General features: G+C 38.7%; 1 protein-coding gene across 2 annotated transcripts; it reads left to right on the top strand.

Moving 5' to 3' along the window:
* Window positions 1-10605: 10605 nt before the first annotated feature.
* Window positions 10606-17602, top strand: DMP1 (dentin matrix acidic phosphoprotein 1). 2 transcript variants are annotated; one of them, XM_008582913.1, is made up of 5 exons: window positions 10606-10663; window positions 11863-11906; window positions 14030-14062; window positions 14243-14290; window positions 16265-17602. In XM_008582913.1, the coding sequence occupies exons 1-5, from the start codon at window positions 10606-10608 to the stop codon at window positions 17600-17602; spliced, it is 1521 nt and encodes a 506-aa protein (XP_008581135.1). The 2 variants fall into 2 exon arrangements, with proteins under 2 accessions (XP_008581135.1, XP_008581136.1); XM_008582914.1 differs by lacking the exon at window positions 14243-14290.
* Window positions 17603-17822: the final 220 nt, after the last annotated feature.

Genomic DNA, 17822 nt, shown 5'->3' with positions numbered 1-17822 from the left:
TAGCGGGTATATGTTCCAGGACCACCACTGGATGCTTGGAACTCCAGATAGTAGTGAGCCATATATATATATATACCATGTTTTTTCCTATATATACATACCTTTAATAAAGTTTACTTTATAAATTAAAGACAGTAATAGGTTAACATCAATAACTAATAATAAATAAAACAATTATAACAACATATTAAAAAAAACAAAAAAAAAACAAATGCATCTTATCAAGTGCTCACATTTCCAATTATTTCATAACTGCCATATTTTTCAGCTTTAAAAAAAATTAAGATACAAATAAAATCCATGGTTTATTATGGTTGTTATGTTTCTTAGGTCTATTTTAATCTATAGGCTTTACTCTTTGTCTTTCTGTCTTACCTGCAATTTATTTGTTAAAGAAATTGGGTTGTTTGTTCCATGGAGTTTTCTGAGTTTGAAGATTGATTTGGGTTTGCAAAATGATGATATTCTAATTGTACCATTCCTTCTTCATTTATGTCTATAGAGAGAAACTTTTCGTCTATTACCCAGTGGTATAGTTCATACAAGAAAGACAGGATAAATGTTTAATTATTTTCCTTTATGTAAAGTTTTAATATACTGAGTCTGTTTATTAGTATTTTCCTATGTTGGAAAATCAGGGGTTTTGTGTGTGTGTGTGTGTGTGTGTGTGTGTGTATGTTGGAAAATCAGGGGTTTTGTGTGTGTGTGTGTGTGTGTGTGTGCGCGTGTGTTTTGGTTTTGGTGTCAATATACATGCATAAACTCATGGATTTAAATATATGTGATGTGTAATAATTTAAAAAAATATATTCAAAAACCTTTATTGTAAAATAACTGCAGATACAGAAAACTCCACAAAATGAATCTATAGCTTATTATGAGTACGTTTGTAATAACCATCCAGGTCAAGAAACAGAATGTCAGTCACCCAAGAAGTCCCTCATGTGCTCCATTCCAACTAAACACCCTTTAACTCCCCAAAAGTAACAACCATCCTAAAATTAACAGAAATCACTTTCTTGACTTTCTTTATAGTTTTATAACCTTGATGTTACAATTTAGTCTTGCCCACTTAAAAAAGATTGATATGTACTTTAGGTCTTAAAATATTTTAAACTACAGTCCCATTTCTTCTTTTTCTTTTCCTACTAATTTATCTGTTGAAGAACCTGGGTATTTGAATTGTGGAGTTACCCATAGTCTAAATTTTACTGATTAAATACATGGTGCAGTTCAAGATACTCCTCTGTTATTTGTATTTCCTGCAACTTGGCATGGGATCCAGAAGTTTGATCATGTTGGTTTTGATCCCTTTGTCAAACTGTAGTTGATATTGTGGTCTTTCATCAGGAGGCACATAATCTGGTTGTCTCTCTTTTTGTGAGCCAGTAGCCATTGATGTACAATGCCTGGATTAATTCATTGGGAATTGCAAAAAGGTGAATTCTATCATTTTCTTTCAATTTATCAACTGGAATACTTTTATAAAGATATGCTTCCTTTTATCTCTAATTTGGTTCAGTTCATATAGGGCCAGACAAATGTTTTATTCTTTCTATTTATTTCCAAGTTTTCAGTATTTTGAATTGGTTCCATGGTACTGTCCCAAGGTGACCAATGAGTGTTTTACTTCATTTTTGTAATATTATCATAAAGTCATAGATTTAAAATTATTTGCTAGGTTTTAGTACATTACAATTATTATCTATGTTAAAGATTACATTGTTTCATCTTTGGCAAGAGAGGCTATTCAAATTGGCTTTTGAGTCCCTTTGACAGAATCTTGGTAGTCTTTGATAAGTTTCCTGCAATCTAAGATGACAAGATGCTCCAGACTCATACACTTCCTGCCACAGGCCTGGAATCAGTCAATTCCCCAAGGGGTCCTAGGTGCTAGACCACAATCTGGTGCTAGGGATACCAGCTACTACTGCGTTTGTCATTGTATTTAGGTCTCTACAGAGACAGAGCTATACTATACATGTGGTATGTGTGTGTGTTATAATAATTCCTAAGTAAATTCTATTTTTTTACATTTAAATTCAGAATTACTGAATTATGGTGTTTCTTACTTAACCTCTTCTGTATCAAATCTGTATCTCTTTTCTTTCACACCAAGAATCCTGATTCCCAAGGACACATTGGTTGAAAGAAATAGAATAATTCAAAATTACTAATTTACTTTATCCCACATTACACACACTACATTCTCAGAAAAACAATAAAATTACCATCACTAGTATAACTGTTGAGAACAGTTGAAATTATTTGTGCACATGTTGGCAACAGGTTGGATGAGCCCTTTATAAGTGGAAGTCAGTTTTGCTGACTTTCTTTGGTTCACTTTTTCATTGGTTTACATCATCTTATCTTGAATGTCTTAAATATATTGTTCCATTTTCTCTGGCATGAAGTGTTGCTGTCAAAAAGGTCTTATGGGAATCTAATTTTCTTTCTCTTGTAAATCACTTCCTGCTTTTGCCTAGAAGACCAAAGGACTTTTTTCTTTATCTTCAAAGTCCAGTAATTTTATTAGAGTATGTCTTGGTATTGGTCATTCTGGGCCAATATTCTCAGGTACATTGTGTGTTCTTTAAATATGAGTTAATTTTTTTTTGTAAATCAGGGAAAATTTCTTCAATTATAGGTTTGTTATCATTATCATTATTTTTAGTATTTTGGCTGTTCCCTAATGTTTGTTATTTTTTTCAGGACTCCTATTTTCTCTAATTTGGATCTTCTTTGCCCGTCTGTAGTATGTCTCCCAAATACTTCTTTCATTTTTCTTCATTTCTTTTAAATATAAAATATTTTCCTCTTTTTTGCCTTCTATTCCTCTTAAGGAATTACCTGTTGTATTTATTTCCTCTTCTATTCCTTCTAGATTAGTCTTTATTTCTAAGATTTTTTCTTTTATTCCAAGTTTTTCGCTGATATCAGATCATTTATTTTTGAGTTATTCTCATTTCCATTTACGTTGTTTTTTAAAATCTATTATATCATCTTCTTAATGTCTTTTTGCTTTTTAAAAAAATGGGAGCGCCATCGCGCTTCCCAAGCGGCGCACTATCCAGTGCGCCACCGGGCCAGCCCAGAAGGTTAAGGTTTTAATTTATTCTTCAATTATGTCTTTTCAGCATGCTTTTATTGTCTATCAGATTGTTATTCTGCTCTTATGGAATTTAACCTTCATAGTTTTTTGCTGTTTGTTTGATATAAAATTGGTTTTCCTGTACTTTTAGAAGGAAGTGTGGTTCAGGGTAGCTTTCTTACTTCACACAATTCCATTTTCTGTTCTTTTCATGTTGTGTTAAAAATATATAGCAACTTTGTCTCTAAGATTTCTGGAATCGATTCCCCTCTCCCACACGTATCTTTGCCTTCTCTACTGTCTATATTCTGCGCAACTTTTATTTCACTCCCAGAAGTTTCTCTTTTGCAGGCAGCTGTAGTAGCTCAGTTTTGAGAATTCTTAGAGGCTACACTGCTCCGGATCCTTCAGACATTGTTAAGTGCCATTGGCACCCAGCAGCAATAATTATTGACTGTTTTTGGGTTCCCCTGTTCTCATGTCCATTGGATATCCTGTTGCTTCTCTCCGTATGCTCCCGCATAGACACTGTAGGTCTTCTGGCAGTTGGTCGTTTGTCCTCAGCCATTTTGTTTGGAATTTTTGGGTATAACTTGTCATGCAGTTTGGTAAGTAATCTCCAAAAATGGCCTCACCATTTCCTCTACTCTCTATACATGCATTGTGATCCTCACATCAAGAGGAGGAAGCCACTTTTCCTTCTGAATCTGGGATGTTCCTATGAGTGATTTGACCAGTAGAATATGTTGAGAGTAACGTTCTAGGCAGCTCTTGGACCCCACCCACCATGTTTTGAGAAGGTCAAGCCACAAAGAGAGGCCATGTAAAGAACTGAAGTGCTCGGGCTGGCCCAGTGGTGCACTGGATAGTGCGCCGCTTGGGAAGCACGGCGGCGCTCCCGCCCGAGGGTTCGGATCCCACATACAGACCGGTTCCCGCTCACTGGCTGAGCGAGGCGCGGGAGCAGCACTGAGGGTTGCGATCCCGTTGCCGGTCCCGGTCCGGTACGGGGGCAACACTGAGGGTTGCGATCCGTTGCCGGACACGGAAAAAGACAAAAAACAAAAAAGAACTGAAGTGCTCAGAATAACAGCTCCAGCGGAGCTCCCAGCCAGCAACCGTATGAGAGAGCCATCTTGAATGTTCTAACCCAATTGAGTCCACAGGCAACTGCAGTCCTAGCTGTGAGAGATAATAAAATGGTAGTTTTATGATAAAGTACTGGAGTGATTTTTAATACAGCAACAGGTAACTAAAACACCTAGTTTTAATGTAAATGTTGTCCATGGTTTTTAATTTTGCTATCTAGTTGCTCCTCTGTTTTTATTTGGGGACTTGGAGAGAGTCTAAAACAATGTCCCATAACGTCCTCTGCCCAAATTGTCTCAGAATCTGTTCTGACATAACATTATAAGGTTCTTTTAGGGTAGACCTCAGCCAAGACCTATGAAACCACCAGGAATTGTAATTCAGATCCAGAACAGAATACTGGGAATTTATAGCTTTCCCATATGAACTTTGGTCTTTTAATCAAACCTGTATGAAAATAGACTCCTCTCTCCATGTTGCAGTTCACACTGAATAAGTTGCCAATCCATATATTTGATGTTAGTTTCCTGGATAAAGTTGGGCACTCCAGTTCTATAGATCCAGGTTGTTAGGAGCATCAACTAAAATTCTGAGTGATCATAACACTTGCAAAAAGAATCAGAGTGAGTCATGAGGGCACTGTAGACAAGCTAATAATTTGGCTCATTTTCAAACCAATTAATTCAGTTATTCAAAAAGTATTTATTAAGTGCTTATTATGACCCAAGAACTGCTCTAGATATTAGGACACTGTTTATATACCAGTAAACAAAGCAAACATCACTACTTTTAAGGAAATTAAAGTCCAATGGCTTAGATCCTTTAAATTCTTGTTCGGTCGTCATCCTGTGTTACTTGAGCATGCTCCTTAGGAGGAGCCAAGCCCACTTCCAGCTCCCAACAACAACCTTCAGTACACACCTGAAAAGACTTCTGGCAAATATCATTTTGTCCATTTCATTACATTTTTGGTGATGGCATAGAGTCCCTTGAAAACTGGTTTCTCTGGATGCTGACCAACTAATATTTCCCTTCATCCAATTCCGATTTCAAAGAGTCACCAAAATTTGCAAGCGGTTGGGGTAATAATAAAATGTTAGATTTAAATTATTTTTGGTTAAAAACAAAAGTTACTTAAGGGAGGTGCTTTAACATTTCCAGTCACCAAAGAATTGTGTAAGTGGGTACTTCATTAGATTAGTGAGAATTTGGGGCCTTTGTGTGTATATGGGGTAGGGATATGGGACAAAAGGGAGGGGAGTAGTAGAGGTTGTAAAAAGAGGAAAAGGGATGGAATAAAAGCCCATATTCTCAACACTAGCAATTTAGGAAAAGCTAGTATTTTAGTACTTCCTTCATGTATGACCTGGAAATGTACATTAACAGGAAACTTTCTACCCACCGCTGACTCTCCTTTTCCCATCCTTAGGTCTGCTGGGATCTATCAGTGGGTGGAAGACACTGTCACTGTTTATAATCTTCATAAGCCTGCATGGATGTGAATGACATATATTTAGAAATCAAAATAAAGCTTTAGGAAGATCTTCAATTTAATGGAAACTAGTCTAGTCATTTGGGAACCACAAGAGCTTTTTAGGGAAAATCTGCCTGTGCCAGCTGGAGGAAGTGTGGGTGTACTGGGGTCCCGGTGACACCTTGTGATGTCAGTCACCCCCAGCTGGAGGCTGATTGGCTGTGAAGAGCTGCAGCAGAGTTTAAATTCTTGCACCATCAGACAAAGGTTCAAATATCAACACCAGAGTGGCTTCATTGGGCATCGATTTCCTCTGTGAAAACGTCAACCTGCTTTTTGAGACTTTGGGGACTTTCGTGAACTAATGAGGGTAAGACATTTTCATCACTTAATTTTTTAAAATGACTTTTGCTGTGTTGTTTGGAAAATATTAAATATGGATACATGTCAAGAGGCATTATGCCATGTGAGAAAGAGGCATCATGCTGCAATTTGGGTAAAAATAAAAATGATTCCCATTTTTTTGCCTGTTGTCTATGCCACAGAAAATAATGATATTAAAATGACACATTAAGTCAATAGAGCCAGGTGTTCTTAGTAATGCTTTAATTAGATCTCTGCATGGTACTTCTGGAAGGGAAAGTTGATGGAACAGGAGGCAGATGGAAGGTCATCTTGAAGTTTAGTTTTAATTAGCAAAACAAACAAAACTTTACATTTAGCTTTGGTGGATGTGGAGAGTTCATTGCCTACAAGAAACTGTGAAAGAATCTAACCTAGACTGGCAGGACTTTCAAAATACTGTCTTTCAAATTAAAATCATTTAATGTTATTGATCTAGAGAGCATCCAGTAACATTCATTATGAACTGAATCAGTAATTGCAAAAAGATGCCAAGACCAAGGGTGTGATAATTATAATGTTTTTTGTATTGTTTAGCTAGATATATATGTTAGCATGATGCCTTGCGTACAATTAGAATTCAATACGTGTTGAACATAATTGTCTAAGACATTTTCTAGTGTAGAAGACTTAGGTGTGTGTATTCATACTCCCGTCCTTGTGGACTTTTATCTGCTGCATTTATTTCACTTCTTCATCTGTATTAGAGGTGTCTGTCTTCCACAACAGAGTGGGAACTGTGGTCAAGCTGTGCATTCTGCACGACATCTGGAAGATCCTATATGTAATAGCAATACTTCAGGCAACGTGTCTTCCTCAGGAGCAATGGCTTCTGGTTAACCAAACTTCCTATTTAACTGAGACTCAAGTAGACTATCCCACTTTAACCTTGTTGGTTAAAAACATGTGAACAAACAATTTTCTAAAGGGCTCTATTTCCCATACCGACCCCAAAATGGTAATGTCGGCCAAGGTGTCTTAGATGCTGAGAGACCTTCCCAATCTATATTTAATTGGGGGGCATCTCAGAGTCATTTTACTGTGGTTGAAGGCTATAATGTTGGATGATTGTAATTGACCTCAAGACAATTACAACAGGAAGGAGTAGAAATTTTTATTGGTCTTTGTTTGGTTCTCTGAATTTCTGATAGAGTTCACATCCTGGCCAAATTCTACTTTATTTTCGAAGAGTATCAATAAAAGAAATTCTAGCAGATTCTGGTTAGCTGGATTGTGGGTAATTTTATTTTTGTAAGACTGGCTTATTACTATTAATATTACACACCGTTGTATACTCAGCACCTAGAACAGTGCCTGGCATATCAGATATTCTCAATAAGTCTAAAAATAACTGTTAATGAATGAATATATTCTTCATTAGTATTCTTGAGGATAATAATACTAACACAAAAATAAGCAAATTAAGATTATAAATTGTTTTCCAAGGGAAATGAAGAGCCTATGATTTTTCAAACTTTTATTTCCTTCTTTTAGCCTATTTCTTTCATTTCAGTTTACATTAAAGAAGATATATACTTTACAAGTGAATCTTAACTTTGAGGAAATTTCAGAGAAGCTTTCCTTACTTGAGAACCCCCCAAAATTTTGGCTATACTTGAAATCTGGACTGCAATTCTCTTCTCCAGATACTGAACATTTGGATTTTTTCAACTCTGGGAAAACAATTCTGAAAGGCTGAAAGTGTCTAATACACTGCCTTCCAAACAGGGGGAACTCAGATCAAGACTGTTGATTTCCTTATGTAGAATGTAGTAATGACATTAACAAATCAAAGGGGAATGTGGGGTTCTGGACTCACAATTTCCAGGATTATAGCTATTTTGCTAACTTATTACTCAGAATATCTGCTTCTACTCTTTTTAGGATAGTAGCCAACAAATTTATAAAAGTTTGGAGCTCTCCTTTGGAAATATGCTTCACAAAAGTAAAATTATTCTTATCAAAGATACTAATTAAAACCTAATGGAGGGTTTAAGATGTGACATTCTTTAATGCTTAAGGTTGGACGATATTCTCTGGGAGGCAGCCTCAGCTCTCTCAGGACTCTAGAGTGTCTTTTATTTTAGTTTAGCAGACTTCCATTTGGGAAATTATTGCTTTAGGTCAGGGTGCTAAATGATATTTCTAGAAGCCTGAACAAGTTAGTGCATCCTCCCTGTGTTTCATAATATTGCATCCTTAAGAAACTTTAACACTGAAAGCACACATTTCCCTGGTAGAAAACACAATATTTATTGCTTTAGAATAAATGCACAGAGGCATCCCTTCATTTTTTAGTTGTTTAAATAAAAAAGAAGCTGAAGAAAATACAAGAGAACTCAACAGTCATTTGAGTTCAAGCCTTTGTCAAGGCTGTAATATTTGCTGGTTTTCAGAGCATTGAGATCAACACCCTGCTCAAATTTCACTTTGAAAATTAAAAGAATGAGCTGCCAAATTTTCATCAGATCTGTGAAGCTGAAACCATTGACATACAGTTATTTTGAGAATATCATATTTGGGAAAAGTTTGCTTTCCTTAAGAAATGAACCTAAGGGAAAAAAAAATGTTTTGATTGTGGAAACTAAAAGAAAGTAACATCTGTTGAACTGGACTTGTTTTAGGTGCTGTTGATCATTTTCATGTTTTTCTCTGTTTATATTAGGCAAAAGATTTGAAAAAGAAATTAAAATAATAACAAAACATAAAAACTGACATGCACTATGCTAAATTAGAATAAAGAAAATAACACAAATTAAGAATAGCTATGCTGAAGAGGGCTAATGCTCAAAATATGAAATGAGAGATATGAAAGCAGAAATGAGAAACCTTTTCAGTCTCCTTAACTTAGGATTTCTATTATTTTCTTGAATAAATTAAAGAAAGAAGATTAGATGACTTGTGGAGCCAAATGTTTTAGACATTATTCAGCATATTTCAGACATTATTGGACAAGATGTCCTTATTTTTTGGATCAAGGGTTAAAATCTCTTGGGACATGTTAAAAACCAACCTATTCCTGAGCCCACCCTCAGTGAACTGGTTTATTACTCTGAGATGGGATTTATGAATTAGGATTTTTAAAAATCTTCCCAGATGATACTAATAATATACAGCCTGAGCTGAGACTCTTTGGCTTATATCTCTTATCACTAGTTTAGCATGTATTTAACATTTAAAGAAACAAATCAACAAAAGTAAGTCAAATAAACTTGTGAGATTTTCTGGAAAATGTATGGAAGTCCCTCAGACAAGTATGTTAGGGCTGCCATATGGACTTATTAGTGCAGGGCAAATTGTTTTCCTTTAAATCATTTCAATAACTTTTTACATTAGCATCTAGTACATCTATTTTTAGATATAGAACAAATCATTTTCCAAATCAGTAGTCTTGAAGTGTGAAAAGAAGTAAGCTATCCTCCAGAAAAATAGTTTGATTTGGCATGCTTCTCTCAGCATGATTCACAAGTGAATACCAAACCTCTCATCTTCCCTGGGTCCTTCAGTACTCTGAATGACACCTAAGAATGTAGCATAATCATGTACAATGTATGACTAAATTAAATATCACAGTAGATTATTAAGAGCTCTTTGGAGCTAAGATTTGAAGACTGCCACACTGTATCTATTGCTGATCAAGGAGAAAATGAAAAGACAGTCTATTTTGTCTAGACATTATTATGTGGTTATAAATGTATGTGTGTGTGTATGTGTGAAGACAAATGCCCACCACATATCAATGGTGTCAATAAATGCAGTGTTTTAGGGAGAATAATTTGCCAGGTTGTCTTGCCATATGAAGCTGCATAATTGTTACACAAGTGAATGGCCAAAAATTTCTCCATTTCCCTTTATTTTTTCCTCTATTTATCATATTTTATGTGTCAGCAAAAAAGTGTTTATAGACCTCCTGTTGAAAAGTTTTTAATTTATCTTTTAGGAACGGGGATTTTTTAACAGCTTTATTGAAATTTAATCTACATCCTACGTACGTCACCCATTTGAAGTATATGGTTCAATGGTTTTCAGTATATTCACAGAATTGTGGTGAATCAGAACTATAAGAACACTACAATTGGTGTTCTTATAGTTCTATCTATACCACTATCCTTCACCACAATCAATTTTAGAACATTTTCATCACCTCCAAAAGAAATCCTGCACCTCTTAGCCACCATCCCTTACCCACCCCATCTTCCAAAACTCTGGGCAACCACTAGCTACTTTCTGTCTTTATAGATTTGCCTACTCTGGACATTTCATATAAATGGAATTATACAAAAGTTGTCTGGCTTCTTTCACTTAGAACAATGTTTTCAAGGTTCCTCTACTTTGTAGCATGTGTCAGTACCTCATTCCTTTTTATGGCTGAATAATATCCCATTGAATAGATAAAGTGTGTATTATTTATCCATTCACCAGTTGATGAATATTGTATGAGTTGTTTTTTAATAGGAATAGACTGTTAACAAGTTAAAGCTGCTTTACTTTTTCGCATGGAGAAGAACATCTATGTCCTTCATTACAGGTAGAGACATCACACCTGAGTATGAGGACCAGCATGCTGCTTGTGTTCTTTTGGGGGTTATCCTGCGCTCTCCCAGTAAGTCTCAGGGTGGGAATATAAGGGGGCAAAAAACCTTTTATACCTAAAACTCCACAATTTTCATTGGCTATGAAAGTGGCTATGTGTATTCCAGTCAGATGAAGATAATAATTTCTTTTTTTTTTTTCCTGACTGGTAAGGGGATTGCAACTCTTGGCACAGTGTGGTCTGCACCGCGCTCAGCCAGTGAGTGCACCAGCCATCCCCATATAGGATCCAAACCCACGGCCTTGGCGCTACCAGTGCCGCACTCTCCCGAGTGAGCCATGGGGCTGGCCCAAAGATAATAATTTCTTAGGAAGATGTTTTCTCTAAAATATCATCCAAGTTATGTCTTGTTCTGTTCAGCTGCCATTCCTATAGCTATATTTCTTATTTTTCTTCCCCATAAGTGGTGGTTCTCAAAGTGTCATTCCCAGACTAGTACTGTGAGCATCAACTAGGACTTTGTTAGAAATGCAAATTCTATGGGGCTGGCCCGGTGGTGCACTGGATAGTGCGCCGCTTGGGAAGCGCGGCAGCGCTCCCGTCCGAGGGTTTGGATCCCACGTACAGACCGGTTCCCGCTCACTGGCTGAGCGAGGCGTGGGAGCAACACCGAGGCTTGCGATCCCGTTGCCGGTCCCCGGTCCGGTACGGGGGCAACACTGAGGGTTGCGATCCGTTGCCGGACACGGAAAAAAGACAAAAGACAAAAAAAAAAAAAAAAAAAAAAAAAAAAATGCAAATTTTATGAATTTAGAATTTAGAATTTAGAGTCTAGAGAAGACTCTCTAGAGATGAGGCACAGCAATCTGTGTTTTTTTTTTTTTTTCCCTTTTTTTTTTTTTTTTTGTCTTTTGTCTTTTTTCCGTGTCCGGCAACGGATCGCAACCCTCAGTGTTGCGCCCGTACCGGACCGGGACCGGCAACGGGATCGCAACCCTCGGTGTTGCGCCAGCACCTCGCTCAGCCAGTGAGTGGCCGGTCTGTATGTGGGATCCGAACCCTCGGTGGGAGCGCCGCCGTGCTCCCAAGCGGCGCACTGTAGCAGTGCGCCACCGGGCTGGCCCAGCAATCTGTGTTTTAACAAGGCCTCCAGGTGATTCAGGTGCAGGCTAAAACTTGACTGCCTCTGCTCCTAAGTAGGTAAAGTGTTTGTATCTGCTGCCTCAGACATTTCTCTGTGGGTTGACCATGTATACTAAATTTTCTAGGTAGCCAGGTATCAAAATACTGCATCTGAAAGCTCTGAAGAATGGAAGGTGAGTAGAAACACGACTTTTTGAAATATTTTAATTTTAACATACTACTACTATAACCAAATTGACTCCATTGCAAATGTTAAAACTGCTAATGACTTAACAAGCCTGTAAAATATCCTAAGTTATAGGAAGTAAGAACTACAGTTTCTAGTTTATATAAGAAAGTAATGCTTTAAATCCAACCTAATAGTATAATTTGTAAGGAAGCATTTTTTCAGCTTTATTCTTGTAATGGATGTGTATAATACTGCAAAAGGATGAATGACAATGAACCAAGACTGTCCATGAGTGATTAGGACTCAAAATCTCCTTTAACAGGAGATGTCTGGTAGGCAGTGGTCAAGTCCTGGGAGGAAAGAAAAGAAAGAAGAATGAGAGGATACTAGTTTTTGGAATGATAGCTAATATCTATTGAGTGTTGACTCTCAATAACCCAATAGTTATTAACTCTCAATAACTCAAGAATCATTGCCAAGCACAGTTCTGAGAGCTTTACATGTATTAGCTTTCTTAATCTTCACAACCACCCAATGAATTAGGCATTATATTTTATTCCTATTTTACAGATGAGAAAACTGAGGCACAGATTGTAACCTAGTCTGTCTAGGTTATATGGTTAACAAGTGTTAGATCCAGGCTTTAAATTTATGTCACTCTGGCTCCAGAATCCATATCCTTAACGAGTGTGTTATATCCCTCTCACGAAGGGGCCAGGTCTAAAAGGTCAGTAAATTCTCAAGACTGGCACTAGAAGTAAGGGTTAAAATCTTATGCTAAGTCTACCTTGCTTCCTGCTGGCTTATGCATACGATACAGCTTGGGACCGATGCTTTTGGTGGTGACTAGGTAATGTCAGAGGCCTGAGGAGGGGTCCTGCCCCTGCCTAAGGCTGGAATAGACATTGTAGGTTTTACTATGAAATTTCATCAGAGATATCCATAGGCTGGTTAATGTAAAAGCAGCCTCTGTAGGTCTTCTCTCTCATTTAATCAGAGACATGCAATCACGCCATGTTCTCAAGTCTAGCGTTGGCATGAGAAAAACATCAGTGTCTTGCTCCCTTCCACATGTTTATTCCAAATGATAACTGACTGGAGTAGAGTCTGCCATTCTGCCTGCCATTGTGCCACAGGGCAAAGACCTAAAGTGATCACAGCTCCTTCCTCTGAGGAGATGCCCAGGCTAGCACTCTGAGAGGCGTGTTGAAGACACCCCGATAGCAGCTCCTCCCTGCTCTTCTTTGTGCCTTGAGTGTTCCACACAGGACCTTTGTCCTGCTCAAGGAGAAGGGGACAGTAGAAGAGTGGGGGTGGGGGGTGCTGGAGGGGGCACCAGAAGTTGCTCAGGTGTTCTTATAGTTCTGATGAGACGAGGACAAGCAAAATAAGAACTGTGACTAGTTAACTTTCAGATTTGCCATTTGTTTTTAATGCCAGTACTCTAACATGATTCAGGAAAGATTTAATGGCCTTCTCAATTCAGTTGTGTCTACTATTAAATTTTATAAGGTGGATGTTCTCAAAATGGATCATTTCCTTAGTTTATATCTTGAATAGTTCTAAAGATGCTTCCCCAGGCATTAGCCGATTTCATCCTCATTAGAAACCTTGTGAAGTAAGCACAGTAGATGAATTTATGAATGAGAAACCAACAGACAGTTGAAATGAATTGCACACATTCACATAGAATAACCACCATCCTGGTTTACCCAGGATTTAGGACTTTCCTGGAACATATGACTTTCACTGCTAACACCTAGATGGTTGGTTTTCAAGACTAAAACCAAAACCGATGAGTTAATTGGGACTTAGATCTGGATTCTGAGTTCCAGTGCTTTTTTCCTAGGTTGTTTGAACAGCCATCTTCAAATAAAGTCTATCTTTCTGTAAGTGTAGTATGAGAAATGTAAAAATCTTCTACGTCTTTTATATTCCAAGGGCTTTTCAGGCCGCTAGTCATTTTACCTTCCTTTTTTAGCCATTTCACCATAAAATTTCATTATGACTCATGTAAATGTGAGGTATATACCAAGATACTAAAAACATCACCTAAAATTATTCTAAATATTTGCAGTGACATAATCCATCCGTGAAGAAGTAACTTGTTTTTCTTCCTTTTTGCAGGGTCCTTTGGCTCAAGCACCAACACCACCGAAGGTAACTATCTCATTTATTTTTGCCGTAAACACCTCATGAAATAACTTTAACACTCTTCTCATCGCCTTGTACCATATTGAAAGTAGTAAATCCAAACCCACAAGCCATTGATGTATATCATATATTTTTCTTTCCTGAGTATCATTAAAAAGAAAAATAAACTTTTTTTTTTCTTTTCAGAAGAGCAGTGAGTCATCAGAAGAAAGTGAAGTTAGCTCAGAGGAACAGGTAATTAAACAGAACTTTCTTAACTTTTCAGGCCACTTAGGAATTGAAGGAAATGATGTTAGATTAAATTACCTGCCAACAGTTCTAAATATAACATTTTCTAACCATTGGTTATGCTGGCTAAATAGTCTCACAAAATAAGAAGGGAAAAATGAGTGGGGAGAATTCAGATGTGGACACGCTGTTCACTCCATTTTTATCCCTGAGGCCAAATTGTAAACATTGTGGCCCTAATTGTCCCTCCTAGTTAAAATGCACTTACACACACATGCACATGCACAAAAGGTCATTGACCATGTTAGAGAAATAATAGCTCACTCATCAATCTAAAATGTTTCTTTTACAATTGGAGTAGTTCAGATCAGGTGAGGAAAACTATTCTGGCTAACATGAAGACCTTTCCATGTGGAGAACCTGTTGGAGGAGAGGATAGGAGAACAACCTTTAATAACCTTTAACTTTTATAACAGTGATTTTTTAAAAATATAATAATGACTTTCTTTTTATAATAATCCCACCTGTGACCCTGACTTTCTTTTTATAATAATCCCATCTGTGACCCTGGAGACCTTTCCATGTCAAGAATCCTGTTGGAGGAGAGGATAGAAGAGCAACGTTTAGTGAAAACAGCTGTTTTAGGAATGACTTTCTCTTTATAATAATCCCATCTGTGACCCTGAAAGTAAGAAAGGCAGACTTAGCTTATATCTTTATTAAAAAACTAGCTTTTTTTTCACTTTTTAAGACTAAAAGTCATTATTTGTTTAGCTGTTCAATCATTTTGACCAAACTCAACCTTGTGGGGGCTCTAGTGATTCCAGGAACCAGTCTTTTCCCTGAAGCTTTGACCCATGTTGCATTCTACACTCAGCCAGAGTTGGAAGATGAATTATTAGGCTGTTTATCCCTATTTAATAAAGGTGCATCAGAGGAACATTCTAGAAATTTAAAAGCATAGAATTGGGGAAATGCTCCCTTCTGGGGACTTTGTGATTTGCAGCCTCAATGTTCTCTAAGTTCTAAGTAAGGGTATCAGTCCCTACTTGAGAAAGATGAAATGTGTGCTTGATGAGCTTTGGTAAGCTAAACCCACACTCAGTCTCACCACCCCAGTGTAAAACTCCAGCCCTGGGAAGAGGCATCAACATTGTATACTCCCAGATGGAAACTCAGACATTGATGAATAGGGACATCTGGAAAAAGAAGAAAAAAGTTGGTACGTGTGTTCTGTTGTAGGGCATGGTAAAGAGAGCAGATTTTTCCAGAGCATAATGTATGAAGACTCACTACCCTTCTCTTTTTGTGCAGAGCATCCTATTGTTTTACTTATGGGGATAATCTCTCTGACCTCAGGCTTAGGACTAAACTGACTTGGTGGTCACACTAGTTGCCACCTTCCAGCTGAGCTTTCTACAGGCAACTCTCTGCTTGTGCTAATGAGGTATAAACATGGCTAGGGTGAGGTATATACCTTACTATGATATTTTATTTTCATTTTACCTAAAGGTTCATCTTCCTGCTCTAATACATTTTTCTCCCTAAGGTCGATTAGGAAAAAAAAAAAAATTGGGTCATTTTAAGAGTACTCAATACTTTAAAATATTTTTTAAACCAAACAATTTGGTGTGTGAGCATTATAAACTAACTCTTTAATTCACAGAATATTTTCTCTGAGATTTCTTTAAGGAATCATGCTTTCAATATGATTTCAGTTTCATAAGTTTGATCTCTTTAAAGCTTTTTGAGAAATTTTTTGCAGCATTGAATGTCTGTGTAAATGGAATGACTTGAGTTCCAGCTCCTCTTCCTTCCTGTCTAAGCTCTGGTAGAGATGGTATTGAGCAGTAAAATTGGCTGTGGGTTGGAGGAGGGACATAGGAAGAAAGAAGCAGAAAGAGCCCAGACAGGTACTAGATAACTCCCACTCTGTCAGCTCCTGGAGTACTGACCATGTCTGTTAACCCCAAACTCCAGGCAAACAAAGGCCCCCGGGACAGCGCCGAGTCAGAGGAAGGCCTGGGCTCTGATGATCGCCAGTATGTTTATAGACCAGCTAGTGGCCTCTCTAGGAGTCCAGGAAAAGAAGGAGATTATAGAGATGATGATGAAGATGACAGTGGAGATGACACTTTTGGAGATGATGACAATGGCCCTGGGCCCCACGAGAGACAAGATGGAGGGCACTCCAGACTCAGCAGGGATGAGGATTCTGCTGACACCACACAATCCAGGGAAGATAGTGCCCCACGAGGAGAAGAACATACCCAAGATGACACTAATGAGAGCAGGGACCTTGACAATGAGGATGAAAGGGACAGCAGGCTCGAGGGAGGTGACTCCACTCAAGACAGCGAGAGCGAGGAGCAGTGGGTGGGTGGTGGCAGTGAGGGGGAGAACAGCCACGGGGATGGCTCTGAGTTCCACGATGACGAGATGTACAGTGATGATCCAGACAGCGTCAGGAGCGAGAGGGGCAACTCCAGGACCAACAGCAACGCCATCCAATCCAACGAGTCAAAAGGGCACCGTGAGCAAGCAAGCACCCGGGGTTCAGATGACAGCCAATCAGCGAGGAATCCCTGGAGAAAACCTGGGGGGAAGTCCCGCCTTCCTGAGGAGGATGATAGAGATGAGCTTCCGGGTAGCAACACCGTGGAGGAAGTCCAGAGCGAGTCGACGGAAAACACCGGCTCCAAAGAAGCCGGCCCTCACCTATCCAGGGAGGACAGGACTGAGTCGAAGGAAGACAGCGAGGAGAGTCGGTCCCAGGAGGACCGCCGGGATGTGGAGGACCCCAGCAGCGAGTCTAGTCAAGAGCACAGCAGTGAGTCTCAGCAGGAGGCAGTGAGTGAGTCCAGGGGCGATAATCCGGATCACACCACCAGCCACCCGGAAGGCCAGAAAGACAGTGACTCCAGCGAGGAGGACAGCCTGAATCCACACTCCAGTTCAGAAAGCGAATCCAGGGAGGGGCAAGCGGACAGTGAATCCAGCGAGAGCCTCGGTGACTCAGAGGAAAGCGCCGAGTCCACTGAGGGCGAGAGCAGTTCCAGCCAGGAGGGCGTCCAGTCTCGCAGCGTCTCAGCAGAGAGCCGGAGCGACCACAGCCGGTCTGATGAAGAGGAGGACAGCGACTCTCAGGACAGCAGCAGATCGAAAGAAGAGAGCAACTCGACTGAGAGCAAATCAAGTAGTGAGGAAGACGGCCAGGCACACAACATTGAGACAGAAAGCAGAAAATTAACCGTTGATGCTTATCACAACAAACCCATTGGAGATCAAGATGACAATGACTGCCAAGATGGCTATTAGCATCAGTTTTCCTAGGAAGTGGCTCTCACATAAAGGAGTCTTGGGGGCTGGAGAGTAGGGAAATCATTATAACTGTAATTTATGGATGTCTTGATCAGCAGGATAACCAGAGGCCATTTCTTTTGGAAAAGAATTGCTGGACATTACACTTTTTTCTAGCATGTTGCCATTTTACAGATAGTTAAGTAATGTGGAATGACATTATACTGAGCACACTTAA

Source organism: Galeopterus variegatus, unplaced genomic scaffold (assembly GCF_000696425.1).
Source record: "Galeopterus variegatus unplaced genomic scaffold, G_variegatus-3.0.2 Scaffold2764, whole genome shotgun sequence".
Lineage (NCBI taxonomy): Eukaryota > Metazoa > Chordata > Mammalia > Dermoptera > Cynocephalidae > Galeopterus > Galeopterus variegatus.
The sequence above is the reverse complement of the archived record's forward strand: the minus strand, read 5'-3'. Positions and strand labels throughout refer to the sequence as shown.

Excerpts from the sequence above, each read along its gene's own strand:
- DMP1 (XM_008582913.1), top strand. The coding sequence starts at position 10,606 with ATGAGGACCAGCATGCTGCTTGTGTTCTTTTGGGGGTTATCCTGCGCT. Across the intron at positions 14,063-14,242 it reads AAGCACCAACACCACCGAAG|AAGAGCAGTGAGTCATCAGA; the intron begins GTAACTATCTCA and ends TTTTCTTTTCAG. Across the intron at positions 14,291-16,264 it reads AAGTTAGCTCAGAGGAACAG|GCAAACAAAGGCCCCCGGGA; the intron begins GTAATTAAACAG and ends CCCAAACTCCAG.